Genomic DNA, 22924 nt, shown 5'->3' with positions numbered 1-22924 from the left:
AAGAAATCACAAATAAAAAGGAAAAATATTCTATATCTACATATGCCTTTTGGCATAGGTGGAGTTTCATTCCATAAAGTCAGGCAAATCATACTAAGTTATGGTTTAAAATCTTGGGGTTTAAGCCCCTGGGGGGTACCCAGTTAGTTAAGCATCCGCCTTCAGCTCAGGTTGTGATTCCAGGGTCCTGGAATCGAGTCTTGCATTGGGCTCCCTGCTCAGCAGGGAGTCTGCTTCTCCCTCTCCCTCTGGCCCTCTCATCCCTGCTCATGTTCTCTCTCTGTCTTAAAGAATAAATAAAATATTTCTTAAATTTAAAAATAAGTGAAAATAAAAAGCGTATCAGAATAATGAATTCACTCAAAGCTCAGAAGAAGCTATCTTATCTTATTTGATACCAAGCTCCAGTAGAAACTGGAAACAATTAAATGCTCAGTGCATAAGCGGGTTTTTAAGGGAGTCCTATATATTCTAGAAGGGAATGTAACATGTTGTGTTAATGGGTATATGTGAAATTTTCTGATTAGTTCTACATTTTAACCAGAAAACCATGAAAAACAACAACAAAAAACTTCAAGAAACATAAGGTGTTCATATTTTATTCATGTGTCTCCAATAGGCAACTTCTATCTGGAAAATGAAAGAAACCAAACCTTTGTTTTCAGGATTCAGAGGGGGGAGAACGGAGGAAAGGATGTCTTGCTGTGTCCACATCTAGGAACACGGTGTGCAGCTTTATGTTCAGGCTTCATTTATAAGTTAAATGCCAACTTAGACGTTGGTTATATAACTGCTCAGAAAACTCTATTATTTTCCTGCTAAGATTTCACATTTTTTGTTTCTCAGATTTTTTTTTTTTTTGAGATTTTGTTTATTTCTTTGACAGAGAGAGTACAAGCAGGGGGAGTAGAAAAGGGTCAAGCAGGCTCCCCTTTGAGCAAGGAGCCTGATGCAGGGCTCAATCCCAGGACCCTGGGATCCTGACCTGAGCTGAAGGCAGACACTTAACCGACTGGCACCCAGGTGTCTCTCTCGATATTTTTCTAATGCTAAATTCCTTGTACCCTATCCAATGCTACAGGAGACAGTGATCAAACACATAGGATCTCATTTCTATCACGACATTGTGACAAGGCAGTTTTACCGTTTCCCTGCAGGTATGACCTGAGGGACTGATAGCACGTCACATTCAGAACTATTGTCACAATAAAAAGCCACCTTGTCTGTTCACAATGGAAACCACCAGTAATACTTGAGGCACTTCGTATACTGCATCCAGCTTAGACTCCATGGTAGCACAGATGTTTATACCACCAATAATTTGTGGTTAAGTCTTGTTAAGCCTTCACTGTAATGGAAACAGCATCCATATAAAATTGAGAATAATGCACTCTTACACATTACTTAGAAATGAAATTGATATTCTGTGCCTGTGTCTTTGTTCAAATCCCTCTCTAGCCTCCCGTCTCCATTCACCTTATTATCAGGTCGACAAGGGGGAAGAATCCAATGGTACCCAGGTTTCATCTCTTTCTCCCCCGCTCTTTTTTAAGATTTCATTTATTTATTTTGAGAAAGGGCGGGGTGGGGGGGGCAAACGGGAGGAAAGACAGAGGGAGAGAATCCTCAAGCAGATTCCCAACTGAGCCCAGAGTCAGATGCGGAGCTCTGTCTCACAACCCGTGAGACCATGACCCAAGCTGCAACCAAGACTCAGACATGTTATTAACCAACTGAGCCAGCCAGGCACCCCTCATCTCACTTTCATCAAAATGAATATACTAAAATCCAAGAATTGTCTCCATCTCACCAAAAGCCTTAATACTAGTGTACTTATAAGAAAGTTAGTGAGGTTTCTGAATTATTATTTATATTTTGAAATTCGGGTGCTTTAAACCTAAGAAGAGATTGTGTTAAGCCCTCTTAATAAAAGAAAACCTAAGAGGGTGCCTGGCTGGCTCAGCTGGTAGAGCCTGTGACTTGATGGCGGGGTTGTGAGCTCGAGTCCCCACACTGGGTGTAGAGATTACTTACAAACAAAATTTTTAAAGACACCTCAGAACATTAAAGTGAGTTTTCTTAATAAAAAGAAATGTCTTGCCAAGCTAAAAAAAATTATTTATGCCATGCAAATTACCTTAGGCATAGAACCTTTTCAATGTCTCAATTCGGTCAATGTATTGCATTTCAAATCTACGTACTGTAAAGAAACACTAAACCAGAGTGGGTAGGGAATTGGGCATTTGGTTGAATTCTTCCCAGCTGCAGCATAACAAAGTTACAAAATAAAATGTCATTGAATGTTAACAGTTTCAATTGATAATTCAGGACGTATTTTAGGAAGATCGTGAACGTGGATTTGAACTAAACATACATGTAATATTAGAAGGCATCTAACAATAATTGATACGCCATGAAACTCTTTTGGGTTAACTGCATATTGCCACTCTGCCAACTGTTCTTCTCACCAGATGCTATAAAATATCAGTCATTTGGGCTTGTAGATAGATAAAAAGGAGTTACTCTGAGAATCAAAAACAACACTATAAGTGAAAACGAAAATGCCTGGCAAAAACTAAAAAGTCCACACAATTATGAAATTATTATGGGTAGGATTGGAAGTTTAGTTAGACCAAGAACTCATTCCTCAAGAGTCTTTATTTGCCAAACTTATGTCTTAGTCACATTATACTTCAATAATTAAGACTCCAACCAAAATCCAGTCTGTAAGGTGTTAATGTAAGATGTTTATTAGTGTAATTTATTCAGCACAATGATCACATTAAAATATCCCAATATACAAACTGTTAAAGTCTGAAGTCACAAAAAATATAAACTCAGGTGCATGAACGAAGTTATATAAAATATTATTTGTAAACAATATTCTACATCTTCAACATTGGGCCGAAAAAGGAAAAAAAAGAGAGAGAGAGAGAGATTATATATAATAAATATCATATTTCAACAGAGCAACCCTGACCAGTCTGGTAACCTCACACTTGGGCGTGATCACGATGGCAACACAGCATTTCCTTACAGCACTGGCTGCTTTATACAAAGCTATATGCAAAATAAAATGAAACATCCTAGTGAAACAGACAAAGCTAACAATATATACCACATTTTAGCTGGCTAGTAGTAGAAAATTTCAATTCCATTAAAAAAATGTTTTAAAAAAGTCAAGCAAAAACACAGCAAAATGGAAATAAAAGTGAAATAAATCAATGTAATAATGGAGTGTGTGTCCCTTTGACCACTGCCAGAGCAGAGCTGCACCCAGGCTTCTCCAAACACCTGTCACTTAGACAAGCTGTAGAGACCAGTTAGAGGTGATAGAAAAAAATGTCAATTATGATCCTTAAAAAGTTAGCACTACCAGTTTGAAAATTTCCCGAGCCAAAAAACTAAAGCCAAACCAACCAACCACACACAAAGAATCAAGAAACATATCGAACAACTGCACACCAAAGGGAAAATGCTATGTTCTATTTGATGGGTGCTCTCCCGTGGTTAAGAGTTTTCATATTTTATCAACTGCTTAGAAGGGAAACATCAGCATTTCCCTCTAAAATGTGCCTCCTCTGAGAATCTTCTCTCCAAGAACTCACAGGAGGAATTCTTGGCAGCATGACCCCTGTTAATGATCAGAAGAGGGAATGAATGCTTCCTAAATTCCGGAAGTCACAGGGACTCCATTGAAACTTCCATAATATTCTGATTTTTCCATCTCAAAAGCAGTCTTATATCAGAAGATCTAAAATAATGTACATCTCAAAATCTCCCTCAGAATATATGGCCAATTATTTAATTTGAAATATTAATATTCATATTTATATTAATAATATAAATATTATTTAATTTGAAACAATATCTTGGTGATTGTGATACCCTCCATTATCAGTAAGAGGATAGAAAATTAGAGAGTACTTCTCATTCTGGATCTTAAACCAGAACTCCTTTAAGATTTCAAAACATGGTCCAGGTTTTATATTCTATTTCTCAAAATCCAATCAAAGCTTATTATCTGAAAATTTCTGCAGTACTTCTTCCAAATGGTTCTTCCAGGTTTTTTAGCTCTTAGTGTGGGAAAATGAGGAGTGAGAATGAAAAAGTCCCAATGGGACAACCCTCAGAATACACGGAGTATAAATGCTAATGTTCATGGTAAAGGTCTTCACATGTGGTCCACCAATCCCACTGGTATGCTGCTCCAGAGAGCAAAGGGATCCTGGACACTACCTGAACTGAGTGTGAGTCCAATCTGATAACCATATCATTAGAAAACAGATAAGGTGGTTGTGGTTCTTCAGTGCACTGCAATGTACTTTCATTCTCATGTTTTTATACAAGAGGTTGTTTTCTATCTGTATCAATATCCCAGTAGTCTGACAATACAGGGTTGCATTTTCTTTAACTTCTCAGTTCTTGTTTTGATAGCTCATGATCATGTTATGAAAGTAACTTTGCTTATAAAATTTCAGAGACAATAAAAGGTTGTCAGATTTTCAAGAGAATCTAAGACTCTAGACAAATAAACCATAATTTCGTCATAGAAACCATTTCAGCCCAACTTGCAAATAACAAAATATGGTTTAATTTGAGGAAATGCTTTTCAAAGTTTAATCAGAGCTACTCTAAATGAGAAAACTTTAAATTAAAATTGCTATCGTCATTTAGATTTTAGTAAGCTGGAGAGATACATAGGTAGCCTGAAAGATTACCCTTCCCTAAAAGCAAGCTCACAGAGGAAGAGAGGAGGGGGAGGAAAAGGGAGGGTCGACTGCAGTACTGGTGGACTCAATCCCTTTATGAAAGCACACATTCTCATTTGGTGTTATGAGATCCTGATTCATTATGAAGATCTGAAAACCAAATGGAAAAGGCCAACTCAAAATGTTTAAAGAAATGAAAAAACACAAGAATGAATAAAATGATAAAATGGGTTTTAAAAGAGAACAAGAAATAAAAGACCTTGGATGACCTTTATAAAATACTAAAAATTAAAAATAATTCATCTTGTACTTTGTGCTCACAAAGGGAAAGGAGGTTCCATCAAGCCCTGCAGAGCACAAAAGGAAGCAGGTGGTTTGCTCAGGCATCAGCAGAAAGGCCCCGAAGAACTACCCTCCGCCTCTTCTACACCGTGTCCAGGAAGGAAAAGCAAAGCTCTGCAAAATGCTGAAGGTTTTAGAAGTGTAACGGTGCTTAGGAAAGATCACTGGTCTGGTGTTGCAGCAGCCCCAGTGTGGAGAGACACGTTAGGCTTCTAGGAGGAGAAAAATAGAAAGGGAGGAAGAAGTAGGAAGGGGAAGGAAAGGGCAGAAAAGCACAGGTCATTAGTAAACAGTAAGTTCAACATAGCAAGATGCTCATAAACCCTTTATAAGCTATCAGTGGAGCTGGTCTGCGATTAGGACTAGAGACATCCTGAACGAAATAGAAATGGGAATTTTCAAAATGGCAATGAGCTACGTGCTCTAGTTTAGTAATGGCCAAATTAGAATGAGGTCACAACATGCTCCAGAAACATGCATTCTCTGTCCCCTCCCCACTCCTTCCCATCCCCAGTGAAACATGCATATTTTCAAGTGGTCAAATTCAGAATGCGAACATCTTGCCGTATGCAAACTATATTCTACCCGTTGCCATAATGTCGTTGGGTAGTTCATAAATATCTGGGTTCTTTTTTGCCACCAGGGAACTAATAGTCTTGAAACAGTAAGGGCCAGGCTGTATGTTTTTCCTGTTCTTTTTTTTCCTGTGCTCTAAGAGTTGGCCGTGAGAAGCAATTACTACACAAAGTCTCTTGTGGTCATACCTGACATCTTGCTGGAGAAATCTACCCTAGTTTTGATAGCTATTTCTTTTCTGGATGAAAACGGCATCCACTCTTCCAAATGGCTAATCAAGTCAATCCCCTCCAAGCCTTTCCTTTCCCTGGCACTACCTCCTTGTTAAAGAAAGCTGAACTTACCCATTTTTTAAAAGTTCATGTTCAAGCTTCTCCTTTAATCACAGGGACATTTCCATAAATGTATCCTTAAAACTATACTACATAGATGACTTTGCTTTCAAAGCAGGCACAGGAACAGTCAATAACACAACAAAGATTATCAAAGAAATACAAAAAATTCAGTTCACAAAACTGGAAGATGAGGTGGCACTTCTGGCTGCTTTTACCTTAAAGAGTCTCTGAGTTATGAGCTGCTAATAAGGATGTTAATGTCACTGGGCAAAACTAACATTCACAACAAATGGAAACCAGCCATCAGTCAATCAGAGGTCCAAAGATACATACAACATTTCCAAAGGTCACAGAATAAAGAATAAATCCTGGAGTAATTGCTTTTGCTTATAGAAGGCTTTCTGGGAGACTTAAAAACTGAGCAATCATACGGTGGCTCAAGGAAAGTCTTCTCTAGGCTGAGGCAGTCTTACACGAGAAACATAGACACAATCATATCTAGAGCTTGCCTCCAGTGCAGTAGTGTGAATCAATGTAATGCCCCAGTTAAGAGCACGCTCTGCAGCAGAGAACAATTTACTTGGCTGTTAGATGTCTGTTCATTTGGGTCAACAGTGTCAGCCTGATCACAACTGCAAAATAAGTGCAGTTATTTACAGAAATAGACATTGACTCCCCTGTCAGCTACCTGACAGAAGAAGATTTGCATAGTACAACATTCCTGTGGACCTCAATACTGCTTCGAGAACTCTGCTCAAGACAAATACAGGGGGTCAGGGGTAATGAGGTGCCAGTTACGAGGTGGGAAGCCACAGGGGCTCAGGGCTAGCTGATGGGAGTATCAAAGCCCTAGTTAATGGGCTAGGCATTAAGTTAAAGACAGATTTCAGAAGTAATAGTTAATGGGGGAAAAGAATAAAAGACTGAGGGCAAAATCAAACGGGAAGAACTTTTAATTTGTAGGGTCCCTAACACTGAGCCATGCATGGAAAGCAAGCTAATAAGTGCAGGAGAGAAGAGCCTGTATAAAGAGCCATAGTGGCCAAAGGCCTCCAATGTAACATAGTCTGATGATGATTAGTCTGCATCTATAAGCGTATTTTTAAGTTTGATCCAGCTCTTGTGTGGTATAATTACAACAAATACTCAAGAAACAGCAAAGGAAATTCATTCATTCTTTCTGTTGTTGGAGATGTTACGTGGCAGAGGGCCCTGGACTTGAATACATCCAACAAGAACAACAATACCCTTAGAAATAGTTCAAGTGATTCACTGCCATGTTCCTTAAAGGACCTCATCGAGGTGTTTACTACGAGTATTTCAGAACCGCATCTGGGGAATCCCGGTGAACCACTTACCCGTAGTTTCATTCCCTTCTATTCCATGGTCGCCATTGGCTAGCCCTGCTGGCTTAGAGGGAGCACCTGCAACAACCACAAAGAGTAATTACCACGGAGACAGCAACAGGGAAAACAGCTTCAGCACTATATAACCAGGTGGAATTTGTCCCTCTTCACGGCATGAGCTTAAAGCAGGTAAAAATCTGTCCAAAATGTAAAGAGCCAATAAAAGGAAATCAAGAAACAGAACAGAACTGAGTCATTCAATTTTGCGATACCCAAACACTACAGAAGAACCCTTCTTAATAAGCAAGCTGAGGGGCGCCTGGGTGGTTCAGTGGGTTAAAGCCTCTGCCTTCGGCTCAGGTCATGATCCCAGGGTCCTCGGATTGAGCCCCGCGTTGGGCTCTCTGCCCAACAGGGAGCCTGCTTCCTTTCCTCTCTCTCTGCCTGCCTCTCTGCCTACTTGTGATCTCTGTCGCAATAAATAAATAAATAAATAAAATCTTTAAAAAAAAAAAAAAAGCAAGCTGAAATCTTTTCTGTTCCGTAAACTGTCGAAGATCACCATTATATTCCACTCCAAAACCGTTTCAAAGCACCATAGGTTTTATATCTGTGAGTCAAATCCAAAGCTACAAGGGCACAGGGCCATTAAAAACAATTCCCACATCAAAAGTCCAGGGTTTCATCCTCACTCCTCCTGAGGGTGAGAATTGCCTGGTCACCAGGATCACCTCTGGAAGCAGAGAACTATTTTTGTTATTCTTTTAATCTTAGTTGTTCTAATATAGTTGTGTCTCATTCCCTAATGACTAAAGATGTTGAGCATCTCTGCATGTTTATTTGCCATCCCTTTCTTTAGTAAATTGAATGGTCAAATTTTTTCATCGTTTTTATTTGGGTTGTTTTTTTTTTTTTTTCTTATTATTTAGTTCTGAGGACTCCTTACATATTCTGAATACCAGCCCTTCATCAGATGAATTCTGCAAATATTTCCTCCCAGGCTATAACTTGCATTTTCATTCTTTTAGCCGTGTCTTTGCAGAGCAAAAGTTTAAATTCTGATGAACACTAATTTTCCACTTTTCCCCTCATGCTTCTTTTATGTTTTCAGTGAAGTATCTAAGAAATCCCTGTCTAGGGCCACCTGGGTGGCCCAGTCAGTTGTGTGACTGACTCTTGATTTCAGCTCAGGTCTTGATCTCAGGGTTGTAAGTTCAAGCCCCACACTGGCTCTGTGTGGAGAGTGGAGCCTACTTAGAAATTTAAAAACTTTAAAAAAAAATCTTTGTCTAACCCAAGGTCACAGGATTTTCTCCTATGTTTTCCTCTAGAACTCTGTAAGTTTTCAAATTTAGGCGATAAATTTCGTATATGACAGAAAATATGGGTCTAGATTTATATTTTTGCATATGGACATCTAATCATTCCTGTATCATTTGTTGAAAAGACTATCCTTATTCCACTTAACTGCCTTTGCACCTTTGTTGAAAAATCAATATACCATACCATGTGTGGATCTATTCTGGACTCTCTCTCTTCTATTCCACCAGCCTGTAAATCTCATTTTTCCAGTACTATATCACCTTGATTATTGAACTTGTATAGTCCTTAACAGAGGTCGTGACAGTCCTCTTAATTGGGTGTTTTCCAAAATTGCTTTAGTTGTTCTAGGATATACAACCTTTTCTTAAAGGCTCTGGCTATAACATTTCAGCAACTGGTCTAGCCCTGCCATCAGCTTGCCAACCCAAGTTTCCCAATAGTCACTCAAGAACCAAACAGAGATATTTTTCATAAGACAAGTAAAAATCTAGAATGTATGCTACAAAAATATAAAATGCAAGATTTTACTTTGAAAGACAAGAAACTACGCTGCCCAACCTACTGACTCCTATAAATCCAAGGCAGAAATCTTTCATTTAAACTCACAAAAGATCTTTGATTCTGTTATCTCAGATAACAAAGGAATGGCTACAGAGAACAACCTAAAGAACAAGGCAGACTTAAAGGAGAATATGAATTACCTCCAAGAAAAAGGAATAAAGACTGAAAGAGAATAGACTTTTATTAAATACCCACTATGCACAAGGCACCATGCTAGGGCTTCACGTATTATGTTTTACTTCTCCAGAAAGATGCCAACAGTTCTATCCCATATTTATGCCAAATATGGGACAGAACATGTTTGGCATAAATTTGCTTTTACTCCCACAAAGTAAGCTTATAAAATTTTTTCTTCCTAGCTCAAGAAAGAATACATATTTTAAAAATCTGCCTCATTTTAAAATGCAGATTGTAAAAAAATAAAATGCAGATTACAGGAAAATGCAAATCATAAAAAATACCATCTTCTGGTCATGAGAGTGATAAAATCTTTTTAAAATTTAATAATAGCCACTGTCGGCAACCGTGTAAGAAAACAGGTAATCTCATTATACCACTGGAGGAATATAAATTGGAACATCCATTTTATGAGACAATTTGGCAGTCTATCAAATTCTGAAATACTTAACCTGACAATCCATTTTAGGTGTGTAGTTCAGAGAAAGACATAAAAGTACACAAAAATGAAAGTTAATGAGATGTTTATTATAGCATTGTTTAAATGCCCATTGACAGATTCGCTAAATTGTGAAATAATATGTAATTTTAAAAGAAATAAGGTAGCTTTTCATGTGCTAAAATGGGAAGAGTAAGAAAAAAATAAAAGCATGGGGCACCTGGGTGGCTCAGTGGGATAAAGCCTCTGCCTTCGGCCCGGGTCATGATCCCAGGGTCCTGGGATTAAGCCCTGCATCGGGCTCTCTGTTCAGCAGGGAGCCTGCTTCCCTTCCTCTCTCTCTGCCTGCCTCTCTGCCTACTTGTAATCTGTCTGTCAAATAGATAAATAAAATCTTAAAAAAAAGAAAAGAAAAAAGAAAAGCAAATATGGCATAACAGCATTATAAAACACACAAACACAACACATGCACATGCACACACAAATAATCAGAAAAAAAAAAAGGGAAAGAATATGTACCAAACGCCACTGACGGGGGACCAGAGATAGGGATAACAAGGAAAACTTTCACAGACATGAGGTCCTATTTTAATTGAGCACTTTATTTTTTTTTTTTTAAGATTTTATTTATTTATTTGACAGAGAGAAATCACAAGTAGGCAGAGAGGCAGGCAGAGAGAGAGGAGGAAGCAGGCTCCCTGCTGAGCAGAAAGCCCGATGTGGGGCTCGAACCCAGGACCTGGGATCATGACCTGAGCCGAAGGCAGCGGCTTAACCCACTGAGCCACCCAGGCGCCCCTTAATTGAGCACTTTAAAGAATTACTTAAGAGGAGGGACGCCTGACTGGCTCAGTCAGTAAAGCAGTCTGAGTTTAAGCCCCACAATGGGTGTAGAGCTTACTTAATAAAAATAGTAAGGGTGCCTGGGTGGCTCAGTCAGTTAGGTGTCCAACTCTTGGGTTTTGGCTCAGGTCATGATCTCATGGGTGGTGGGACTGAGCCCCAAGTCGGGCTCCACGCTCAGCGTGGAGTCAGCTTGTCCCTCTCCCTCTGCTTCTCCCCAGCTCATGTACTTGTTCTCCTTCTCTCTCTCTCTAATAAGTAAATAAATAAAATCTTTTAAAAAGGGGGGTAGGGCAGGGAAGATGGCTTAAAAGAAAAAAGTAATAAAAGACCTAGAAATCCAATGCACCAGAAATTATAAGGAATATCCTAAAAAATGAAAGCAAATGGGATCATAAGGAAGAATAAACCACAGCCCAAAGGTGGTACAGGAAAGCAGGAAGGCAAGGTGCTCTATGCTTATAGACAGCAGGGATGATGGGGGCTCCATTAAAAGCTGTCAGCCCCCATTCCCCCTACACTTTCCTTCTCTCACCCCTCAAGTCTGCCTTGTGCTGACCCCAGATGGAATGGCGGACCCTCACAGCCCACCTGGCAGCGCAGTCATATCCCTGTCAGAGGCAGGAGGGAGATCTCAAACAGACAGTATTACCAAATAACAGCGGAAAACTATTACCAAAAAAGTTAAGACATCACATTCAAAGAAAATAAGTATGACTCAGGGAAACAATGTTGATACAGCAAAAAGGAGACTTAAAAAAAAAAAAAAAAAAAACTACCTGATTTCCCTCAGAAGGATAAAAGAAACAGATTCATGAAACGAAAGCAAGCCCCCGAACAAAGTGAATTGCCTACTGACTAACAAGTCCTCTTCCAAGTTAAACAGTTTCCAATTCTTTGCTTTCATCAAAACTGAAAGAGGTCATAATGTAGGTGCCTTCTGATAGGACACTGAAAATAATTTTTTTCTAAAGATTTTTTATTTTATTATTTGACAGACAAAAGATCCCAAGCAGGCAGAGAGGCAGGCAGAGAGAGGGGGGGGAAGCAGGCTCCCTGCTGAGCAGAGAGCCCGATGCAGGATTTGATCCTAGGACCCTGGTTAAAGCAGAGGCTTGAACCCACTGAGCCACCCAGGTGCCCCTCTAATTGAAAATAAATTCTAATAATATTGACTTATAGAATTCTTTTTTTTTTTAAGATTTTATTTATTTGACAGAGAGAGACACAGCGAGAGAGGGAACACAAACAGGGGGAGTAGGAGAAGCAGCAGCAGGCCTCCCACCGAGCAGAGAGCCTGATGCAGGGCTCAATCCCAGGACCCTGAGATCAGGACCTGAGCTGAAGGCAGACGCTTAACAACTGAGCCACCCAGGCACCCCTGACTTATGGAATTCTTAACATATACCTCAAAGAATGGAGGATATTGCCATAATAAGACTTCCATTCCCACATACTTAGCTATGTGAATAAAATTTCTGGCTATTATGTCTATTAAAACAATAGGAAGAGGAGGGCGCCTAGGTGGCTCAGTTGTTAAGTGTCTGCCTTCGGCTCAGGTCATGATCCCAGGGTCCTGGCTTCTAGCCCCACATCTGGCACCCTGCTCAACGGGAAGCCTGCTTCTCCCTCTCCCACTCCCCCTGCTTGTGTTCCTTCTCTCGCTGTCTCTCTCTCTGTCAAATAAATAAAATCTTGAAAAAAAAAAAAAACAATATCAAGAGGAGTGCCTGGGTGGCTCAGTTGCTTGAGCATCTGACTCTTGATTTCAGCTTAGGTCATGATCTCAGGGTCACGGGTTTGAACCCCATGTCAGGCTCCATGCTCAGAGAGTCTGCTTGAGATTCTGTCACCTTCTGTCCCCTTCCCTGTTGCATGCACATTTTCTAAAATCAATCAATCAATCTTGGGAAAAAAAAATAGAAATTGTTAAATTCTCTCTCACCCTAGCAAAAAACAATGTTCTACAGATTCATGATCTGAGAAAAGTATTAGTCCCCATCATTAAGAAAAACATTTCCAATCAAATTCAACTTTTATGGGTAGTTATGATTTAACAAAAATTATAATATATGTGACCAACTGGGTGCTACTAGTAACTGTGATCATAAGTCATCTTCAGGACCAAGTAAATACCTAAAAGCCTTATGGTTATAGCAACTTTTTAAAGTAAAAATTTAAGCTTATATACATATTTTGTTACAAAAACACAGTAACAGGGCCATCTGGGTGGCTCAGTTGTTAAGCGTCTGCCTTTGGGTCAGTCATGATCCCAAGGTCCTGGGATCTAGCCCCACATCAGGCTCCCTGCCTGGTGGGAAGCCTGTTTCTCCCTCTTCCACTCCCCCTGCCTGTGTTCCCCCTCTCGCTGTGTGTATGTCTCTCTCTCTCTCTGTCAAACAAACAAATAAATAAAAATCTTAATTTAAAAAAAACAGTAACAATCAAGAAAGACCTGTCAGTATAAAAATGTATTATACTAAGATAAAAGTCTATGATAGACACAGAGAAGTAAGAGTTCAAGGAATCAAAAGAAGGATTTACATTTCCAATGATAAAGAACAGCTTGCTCATGCATTTTTTAAAATAGATGATGATGAGAATCAAAATGCTATATATTTAGAAGCATTTGGATGCACTGAACAGAGTGGTGTAGCTTATTTTTATGTGGCAAAAGTAAAACATTCTGAAAATGACAGCTTTACAACTACCACCTCTAGCCAAAGCTTTAAATACCATCAACCTCCAGATTGTATCTCCAGCCCAGAACTCTCCTCTGAACTCCAGACTCTTTATCTAGCTGCCTACTGCTCTTCTCCACTCCAGTATCTTCTCTGCTATCAAGTAACTCACACTTGATAATTCCCAAAATTCCCTGAGTTTCTTACATTACCCTCAAAATCTACTCTTTCTGGAGCCTTCCCAATCTCAAATGATGGCCGTTCCTTCCTTTCAGCTGCTCATGCTAAAACCCCTGCAGCCATCCAGGACTCATCCATAGCCATGCAAAGCAGCAGTCAGGGTGGTATGGCACGGGCTACTGCAGGACGAGAGGGGGCTCCAGACAGAACCAGACATGAGGCAGATCCATCTTTTTCAAAGGAGCAAGAAAAAAAAGAAGTAAATGAGATGGGCAGCCGGTTGAGATCTGATTTTCTTACTGAAGGGAAAAATTACGGTATGTTTGATGCTGCTGAATGATCCAGATGAAACAGAGGAACTGCTGATGCAGGAGACAGAAGAGACAACTGCTGTAGCAGCTCCCGGAGTAAGAGCACAGCTCAACCGAACAAGAGCAAGAGCAAAGGGCAAGGGGACGGCGGGTTAGGAGGAGATGCAGCAGGGGACACACAGCAGGGGGACGGTGCAGAAGTTCTCTTCTGAGTCTATTGACTGTTATAAAAGTCATTGGCTGAGAATATAAACAGGAGAGCAAGTGCTGGAGGTTGGAACAGAAAGAAGATGTGAGAATTGTCTAGGAAAGTGGAAAAACTACAAATTCATATGAATTCGTAGCAGAGTGCTCAGGTTCAAAGTTCAAGTTCTTTATACAATGAAATAATGCTCTCATTTCCATTTCCTAAAGATAGTACTTAGATGTCTAATAATTTTGCCTTGAGTTAAAGAAGTGAATCTTTAGTTCTGAAAAATAGAATCTGTAAGACATTAAATTAAGCAGAAAGTATGCATCCACGAAGATAGTTTCACAAAAGAATGCCGGGTTTAAAATCAGGAGACAATGGGGCCCCTGGGTGGCTCAGTGGGTTAAGCCTCTGCTTCGGCTCAGGTCACGATCTCAGGGTCCTGGGACTGAGCCCCCCATTGGGCTCCCTGCTCAGCAGAGGGCCTGATTCCCCCTCCCTCTCTGCCTGCCTCTCTGCCTACTTGTGTCCTCTCTCTCTCTCTCTCTGTAAAATAAATAAATAAATAAAATATTTAAAATAAAGAAAAGGGGCGCCGGGATGGCTCAGTGGGTTAAGCCTCTGCCTTCAGCGCAGGTCATGATCTCAGGGTCCTGGGATTGAGCCCCGTATCGGGCTCTCTGCTCAGCAGGGAGCCTACTTCCCCCCCTCTCTCTGCCTGCTTCTCTGCCTACTTGTAATTTCTTTCCCTGTCAAATAAATAAATAAAAATCTTGGGGCACCTGGGTGGCTCAGCGGGTTAAAGCCTCTGCCCTCATTCAGCTCAGATCATGATCCCAGGGTCCTGGGATAGAGCCCTGCTTTGGGCTCTCTGCTCAGCAGAGAGCCTGCTTCCTCCTCTTTCTCTCTCTCTCTCTCTCAATCTGTTTGCCTGGCTCTCTGCCTACTTGTGATCTCTGCCTCTGTCAAATAAATAAATAAAATCTTTAAAAATAAATAAATAAATAAATAATAAAATCGAGAGACCTGGGTACAGTTGTGGTCTGTCACTATTAACCAAATGATCAAATGCAACTCCCTTGTGCTTTCTAATCCTTAAGAGCTTCCCCTGGAAAATGGGATAATATTTACCTCCCATGGTTATCATGAGGACTAATAATACTGCAGGTAGTACCGTGCCAATCGTAGTGTTAAGAAAACGTTAACAACTATTCTTAGTCTTGTTGTTATTAACTACAGATACATCAGCTCGAGACTGATCAATCTGCAGACCAACTATAGATTAATTGGAGACTGATCACTAAACTTTAAAGTAAACTTGGGGGGCGCCTGGGTGGATCAGTGTGTTAAAGCCTTTGCCTTCGGCTCAGGTCATGATCCCAGGGTCCTGGGATTGAGCCCTGCATCAGGCTCTCTGCTCAGGAGGGAGCCTGCTTCCTCCTCTCTCTCTCTCTCTCTCTCTCTCTCTCTCTCTCTGTGTCTGCCTGCCTCTCTGCCTACTTGTGATCTCTGTCTGTCAAAAAAAAAAAAAAAAATCTTTAAAGTAAACTCGGGAGAATAATGAAATTGATTTACTTTCGCCTTCTATAAAAAAAACCTAGCTTAAGTGACATTACTAGACTAAGTAATAATTATGAGTCTAAGAAATAAGCAACTCGTCAGAATAAAATAAAAGCCAAACAAGGAGGTCAGAATAAAATAAAAGAGAGACTGAGATTCTACCATACATATGACACCTTACAATCTTTAAAAAAAAAAAAAAATCCAAGCCCAGGAGAGAATTAAAACAAAAAATCCAAAACAAATAAAACATTATAATATAAAAACAACAGGTTTTATTTTTAAGTTCTTATTTTTTTTTTTTAAGATTTATTTATTTGAGAGAGAGAGAGAAAAAAAAGAGCAGGACAGGCAGAGGGAGAGACAGTCTCAAGCAGACTGTGCTGAGCACAGAACCCAGGCTCACCACCCTGACATCACGACTTGAGCTGAAACCAAAAAAAAAGTCAAATAAATGCTCAACCGACTGCACCACCCAGGGGCCCCAATAATTAAGCTGTAAAGTAGGAAAGAGGCTCATGGTACATTACTGGGTAAGTCCTAATTCAAAAGATACCACACTCCCTTCTTTCTCTAGAGGGACACCCATTTCATGAAATGAAAACTTTCTCAGCTAAACACCTATAGCACTGGAAAAAAACACAACTAATCATGCTCTGAGAGATAAAGATATTAGAATTCACTGTTTTGTTTAATCTCTTCTTTCACAGGTGATTTCCAAGTCCCACAGCTAGCAAACCAGTCTGGCAGAGGTTAGTAGCAAGAAGCTGAAAGGGCATGTATGCTGTGAGGAAAACAGCCACAGTGAGTCACTTTGGGCAAAATGGGGGGGAATTCAGCATGATCTCAGTGCAAGGGCACCTTCCAGTGCAGAAGTCAGGCCTGTTCCAAGACTGCCCTCTGGTGGCCAATAAAGTTGGCTGCGGTGATCTGTGATCGAAGGCGCAGCAGCTGAACAAGAGGAAACTGCAGTATCTAGTTATCAACCTTTCTAGCACTTATTTCGGCCTTTTCTCCTGGATCAATGTTTCTCATCTTGGGTGCATCAAAGTCACCTGCAAGAGCTTGTTAAAACAGAAACTGCTGAGCTCCATACCCAGAGTTTCTGAGTCCCTGTGGGCCCAAGTGAAAGGATACCGCTGGTCCAAGGACCACACTGGGAGAACCACTGTCCTATGTTAATACATTTTACAGAAACAAGTTGTTAGCCGTGAACTTCCTGGAATGCTGGGGAGAGGGTATTCTCCCACTCCCACGAGGAGAACTATCTAAGCACAGAGCTCAGAAAAATTATGTGACTTGCTCACAGATTTGCCAACTATTTGTGTCTCAGCATCAACAAAATGCTAGATGCTCATTCAAACATCTATGACGATGTTTTGAATGAACAGAAGTCACAAAAGTATTATTGTTTTGTTATTTACATATAAAAGAAAGCTGTCTTTTGTCTCCCTGGACTAGAAAATAAAGTCATAAGAGCTAACCATGAACAATGATTAGGTAGATAACATTTCTGAAGAAGAAAAAAAAAATCATACATACGAAAAAGTATTTTGAGAACTGTTTCCCAGTGACAGGCATTTCTGTATGTGTGACACAAGTTTTATTTCCAGATATTTGGCTATTTAGATGTTTTATGGAGACAATAAGATAAAAATACTAATGGAAACAAAAAGGGGTAAAATGGAAAAGAGTATAGCATACCCACAAAAAAAGCCTAAAAACAATGACAAACCCAGTAGCAACAAGGCTTTGAGAAATCACTATTTCCAGGTATGGAGCAGGAATTGTACAGGAAAAGTAGGGAGCAACTTTTTCTACTCTGTGTTAAGTGTCCTAAAGGCAGTCTGCTTGCTTACCCCTCATTTTTAAGTTGAGGGCAATTAGGGTGGGCATGTGAGAATTCAAAGAGAAACATCACTATCCTAAGAGTTCGGTTACATGTAACCCATACAACTGCCCTTTGTATGCTGGATGCAGGGAAGTGGTTGACCATTTCCACTGGCCGGCCTGCGTGAGCCTGCTGCAAAATCACATCCAGAGGGCGCCTGGGTGGCTCAGTGGGTTAAAGCCTCTGCCTTCGGCTCAGATCATGATCTCAGGGTCCTGGGATCGAGGCCCGCATCGGGCTCTCTGCTCAGCAGGGAACCTGCTTCCTCCTCTCTGCCTACTTGTGATCTCTCTCTCTCTCTCTCTCTGTCAAATAAATAAATAAATAAATAATCTTTAAAAAAAAGACTTTACATTTAAAAATCACATCCAGAGCTCCACTAATAATTTACTGAATCTCATCCAGTAACAAAATCAAACTTAAAGCTGGACATACAGTAAAACATGAAAATAATGAAGTCTAGGGCCCTTCCATCACTTCTGAAGAAGTATTCAGAAGAAAAAACACCTTATTTAGAATATTCTCCAAGCAAAACACAAACATGAAACCTATCATTTGGGCAAAACCCATCAGTCTGATAATCTATAAAAAACAGACTCACAGTAGGGAAGCCCCCATTCACTAAGAGCTCACTCACTGCCCCAGATCTTTGCAAGACCAAAGAAATCCTTTTCCTTTCTTCTTCAATGTCTCCAACCGCCTCTCCTTCCCCCACTTATTCTTTTTTTTTTTTTTTAAGATTTTATTTATTTATTTGAGAGATGGAGATCACAAGTAGACAGACAGGCAGTCAGAGAAAGGAAGGGAAGTAGGCTCGATCCCAGGACTTCGGGGTCATGACCTGAGCTGAAGGCAGAGGCCTTAACCCACTGAGCCACCCAGGCGCCCCTCCCCCACTTATTCTTGAACAAACCTACAAACAAGATTGTATGAAAAAAATCAGAAACTTCTAATTTAGTTCTAGTCTAATTATAAATTTTATATTGTTCTTTTTGAACAGGTCAATTAGTAAATGCATGTGTACAAAACCCAACTGATCCAAAGGGATATACGGTAAAAATAAGGCTCCCTCTCTCCCCTACACTCCAGCCAGCTGCTACTTCCTGGAGTAATCACTGTTACCAATTCAAGAGTAATCTTCCTGAGTTAATGAACTTTTAATTATAGTATTTAATTATAGGTTGTTCACATATTAAAAATATTAAGAGAAATTTAGTATTTCTTATAAGCAAAATAGTTTCTAAAAACACTTTCCTCCTCTGGGGTTAAGTTAATGGTACACAGGTCAAGTCACCCAAGATGAAGCATAAGAAAATCCTCTGCCACATCATTATCCTCACCCACTGAAGCGGAGTCTCAGGTGGTGGAAGCATTGCTAAAGGAAAACAGAAAACGAAATCCAAAGCAAGACACACCCTCCAGGAGACAGGGAGGTAAGCACTGGTTGTCCTATGTCCGAGCATGTGAGGGAGAGACATGGGGTATAACACCAGCAGGAAGGAGAATTCAACTGAAAAGTTTAATGATAGACTAAAGGCTAAGTGAAGGGTTGCATGAGAGTATAGGGTCCCTGGCATCCACAGACACAAGGGGAATTCATACCCACTGCACAGATTTACCAGATGCTCACAAGACCACAAGCAGAGGGGAAAGTCTCCTTTTGCAGACTTGGGAGAGAGCCACCACTAGAGGAAAGGTGTGCAGCCCTTCTACCCTACACAAAAGCTGAGCTGCCAGGGGAAGGGGTGTCAAACCATCAGCCCCAGGGCCTGGGGAAACACCCACTGCAGCTGGGGAAAGAGTTAAGAAAATACTGTCTTACCCTAGGGCAGGAGCAGTAAATCCAACCCAGGATCCTGCAGGATACCATTAGAAGACCCTCCCATTGTAAGAGGCGTGTATTACTGAGACAGACTCCAACTATGCACAGGATTAAGCCTAAACCAGGACCAAAAACCACAGATAACAAAACTCCTGTATACTTCCAGGCTAGCACTTCTTGATAAGGGAGGGGCTAGCACGTGGAGAAACACCCTTTAAGGGCACAGGTGCACAGGGAGACCAAAAGCTAAGAGTGGCACAAGAACATTCAGAGAAACCTTTCAGCACCACCCCCCACTCTAAGGAAGAGAGGAATCCAAAGCCAGTACTGCACTGAGGACAATCACAGTAACAACAAAACTCAAACCTAACTCAGCCCTAGCCTAAATGGACTCAACCCTTGATATTAACTATCTAGTGGGGAAAAAAAAAAAAAAAAAAAAAAAAAAAAAGAACAAAAAAAAAAGACTTGCCCACTTCCAGGCATAAATATTTTATCTCAGTCATTACTGTTTTACATGTGAAGTCCAGCATTCACTCAAAAATTAAGACACACATAAAAAGTGCCAAAAAAACAAAAACAAAAAAACCCACTATCAAGAGACAAAACGATCAAACTGAGAAAATAACCCAGATATTCAAATTTAGCAGACAAGAGTTTTAAAGTAATTATGAATACTGTTAAAGTCTATAGTGGAAAAGATCAAAATATGCATGAACAGATGGGGAACTTTAGCAGAGAAACGGAAGAGACTGTAAGAAAGAGTCAAACAGAAATGCTAGAGATTAAAACCAGGAAAGATACTCAAGAGTGCCACTGAGGGCTCCACATTAGATTCAAAAGAACCAGGGGGTAAGAAAAATCAGAGAACTTGAAAACAGGTTAAAAGAAAGAACCCAAATGAAACAGAGAGAACAAAGGAGGAGGGGGGAAAAAAAAAAAGAGCATCCAAGAGCTATGAGGCAATACCCAAAAATCTAATGAAACTGTCATGAAATCCCAGGAGGAAAGAGAAAGAATAAGGCAAAGAAATACTTTAAAAGATAACAATCCAAAAATTTCCAAACTTCACAAACCACATCAAAGCACAGATCAAGCTCAGAGAGCCCCAAGCAGGACAAATACCAAGATTCTACCTAAACATACCATATTCCATATTCCAACTGCCAAAAACCTAAGATAAAGATAAAATTCTGAAGGCGGCCAGAGGGGGGAAAAGCAACAAAGATCAAGATTACAACAGACTTGGAGCACTTGGTGGCTCAGCCAGTTGAGCATCTGCCTTTGGCTCAGTTCATGATCTCGGGGTCCTGGGACCAAGCCCGAGGTTGGACTCCCTGCTCAGGGAGAGTCTGCTTCTCCTTTTGCCCCTCATCCTTCTCATGTTCTCTCTCTCAAATTATTAAATAAAATCTTAAAAAAAAAAAAAGTTTATAACAGACTTCTCATCACAAACTATCCACATGGGAAGACTAACTTTCCTAAATGAAAGAAAAAAATCACAAAGAATACACACCTTGGAAAGGTATCTTTCAAAACTGAATGCTAGTTTTTCATAAACCAAAGCTCAAATAATTCACTGCTAAAACACCTGTGCTATAAGAAATGTTAGAAGAGGGACGCCTGGGTGGCTCAGTTGGTTAAGCGGCTGCCTTCGGCTCAGGTCATGATGCCAGCATCTTGGCATCGAGTCCCACATTGGGCTCCTCGCTTGGCAGGGAAGCCTGCTTCTCCCTCTGCCTCTGCCTGCCATTCTTCCTGCCTGTGCTTGCTCTCTCACTCTCTTCTCTCTCACAAATAAATTAATTAAATCTTAAAAAAAGAAAAAAGAAATGTTACAAGAATTCTTTCAGACATTAGGAATATGGTACTAGACAAATCTCAGTCTACACAAAGAAATAAAGAGTGCCCAAGATAGTAAAAATTAGAGTGACTGTAAGACATTATTTCCCAAATATTTAAACTAAAAGGTAACTGATAATCTAAAGTGAAAAGATAAAAATGTAGGTTATTAACATATATAAAATTAGGTATATGACAGTAAGACAAAAAATGAGAGGAACTGAACATTTACTGTTTTGCATGGACTCTTACACTATACATGAAGTTGTACAATATTACTTGGAAGGCAAAGTGGAAAAAAATGATACACACTGTAAACAAAAAGTCAAATATAAAATAATTTTTTTTTAATTTAAAGATTTTATTCATTTATTTAGAGAGAGCGAGCAAGGGGAGCAAGAGAATGGGCAAAGAGGGAGGGAGTCGGGGAGGAAGAGAATCCCAAGCAAACTCCATGCCAAGTGTGGAGCCCCGTGCGGGCCTGATCCCATGACCCTGAGATCAAGACCCAAGTGGAACCAAGAGTCAGATGCCCAACTGACTGAGCCACCCAGGTGTCCCAAATATAAAATAAATTTTAAAAGAAATATACATAATAAGCCAATACTAAAGTTAAAAACAAAAACATAAAAATACTGAATTAATCCAAAAGCAGATAGAGAAAGACAATAAAGAAGAGATGGAAGAAATAGAAAGCAACTAACAAAATGACAGATTTAAATCCAATCATATGAATAATCACATTAATTATAGTCTAAAACACCAGTGAAAAGACAGGTCTTCGGACTGGTCAGAAAAGCAAGACCCATCTATACTGTGTCTACAAGAAACCCACTTTATTAAATATTAATAAAGAAATGCACTGAAAGTAAAAGGATATGGACAGATACACCATGTCAACTCTAAACAAGAGGAAGCTCCGGCAGCTGTATTAATAGGACGAAAAGGAGACTTCAGAACAAACAATATTACCAAAAATAATGAGGTACTACATAACAGTAACAGGGTCGATTCATGAAGAGGTACCAATCATGGGTGAAGGGGATTAAGAGTACACTTACCCTGATGGGCACCGAGTAATACATGCAAGTGCTGAATCACTATATCGTACTCCTGAAACTAATATGACCCTCTATGTCAACTACACTGTTCTGTGCACCTGAGAACAGATCTTCAAAATACAGGAAATTAAAATTGGCAGAATAGAAAGGAGACAGAAATCCACAAAATTCTGTGGAGACCTCAATGTCTCTCCCTCTGAGAAATCCTTACAAGTAGATATAAAGTCAGTAAGGATACAGAAAACCTGAACACCACTATCAGCCAACTAGACTCAACTGACACAGAAGGAGCACTCCGTACAGTAACACCGTCATGTTACTTCCAGTACGCACAGAACACTGCCCATGGGGGTGCCTGGGTGGCTCAGTGGGTTAAGCCTCTGCCTTTGGCTCAGGTCATGATCTCAGGATCCTGGGATGGAGCCCCGCATCAGGCTTTCTGCTCAGTGGGGAGTCTGCTTCCCCCTCTCTCTCTGCCAGCCTCTCTGCCTACTTGTGATCTCTGTCAAATAAATAAAATAAAATCTTAAAAACAAACAAACAAAAAAAAACACTGCCCATGACAGGCCGTATTCTAGACCATAAAACAAAACATGACAAGCTAAAATGAACTGAAATTTCAAAGGATGTCTTCTGACCACAAAAGAATTCAACTAAAAATCAATTATAGAAAGATACCTGGAAAATCTCCAAATATTGAGAAACTAACATATTTCTCAATAACCAAGGCTC

General features: G+C 40.1%; 1 protein-coding gene across 13 annotated transcripts in view; it reads right to left on the bottom strand.

Moving 5' to 3' along the window:
• The window catches only part of MAP4 (microtubule associated protein 4), a 193678-nt gene that overhangs the window by 100131 nt on the left and 70623 nt on the right, over nucleotides 1-22924 (bottom strand). For all 13 annotated transcript variants that reach the window (XM_047695055.1, XM_047695035.1, XM_047695027.1 and 10 more), the window contains exon 3: nucleotides 7324-7389. In XM_047695055.1, coding sequence (XP_047551011.1) covers nucleotides 7324-7389 — 66 coding nt within the window. The remainder of the gene's footprint in view (nucleotides 1-7323; nucleotides 7390-22924) is intronic.

This window comes from Lutra lutra, chromosome 1, assembly GCF_902655055.1.
Source record: "Lutra lutra chromosome 1, mLutLut1.2, whole genome shotgun sequence".
Classification (NCBI taxonomy): domain Eukaryota; kingdom Metazoa; phylum Chordata; class Mammalia; order Carnivora; family Mustelidae; genus Lutra; species Lutra lutra.
This window is presented reverse-complemented; position numbering and strand designations above follow the sequence as displayed.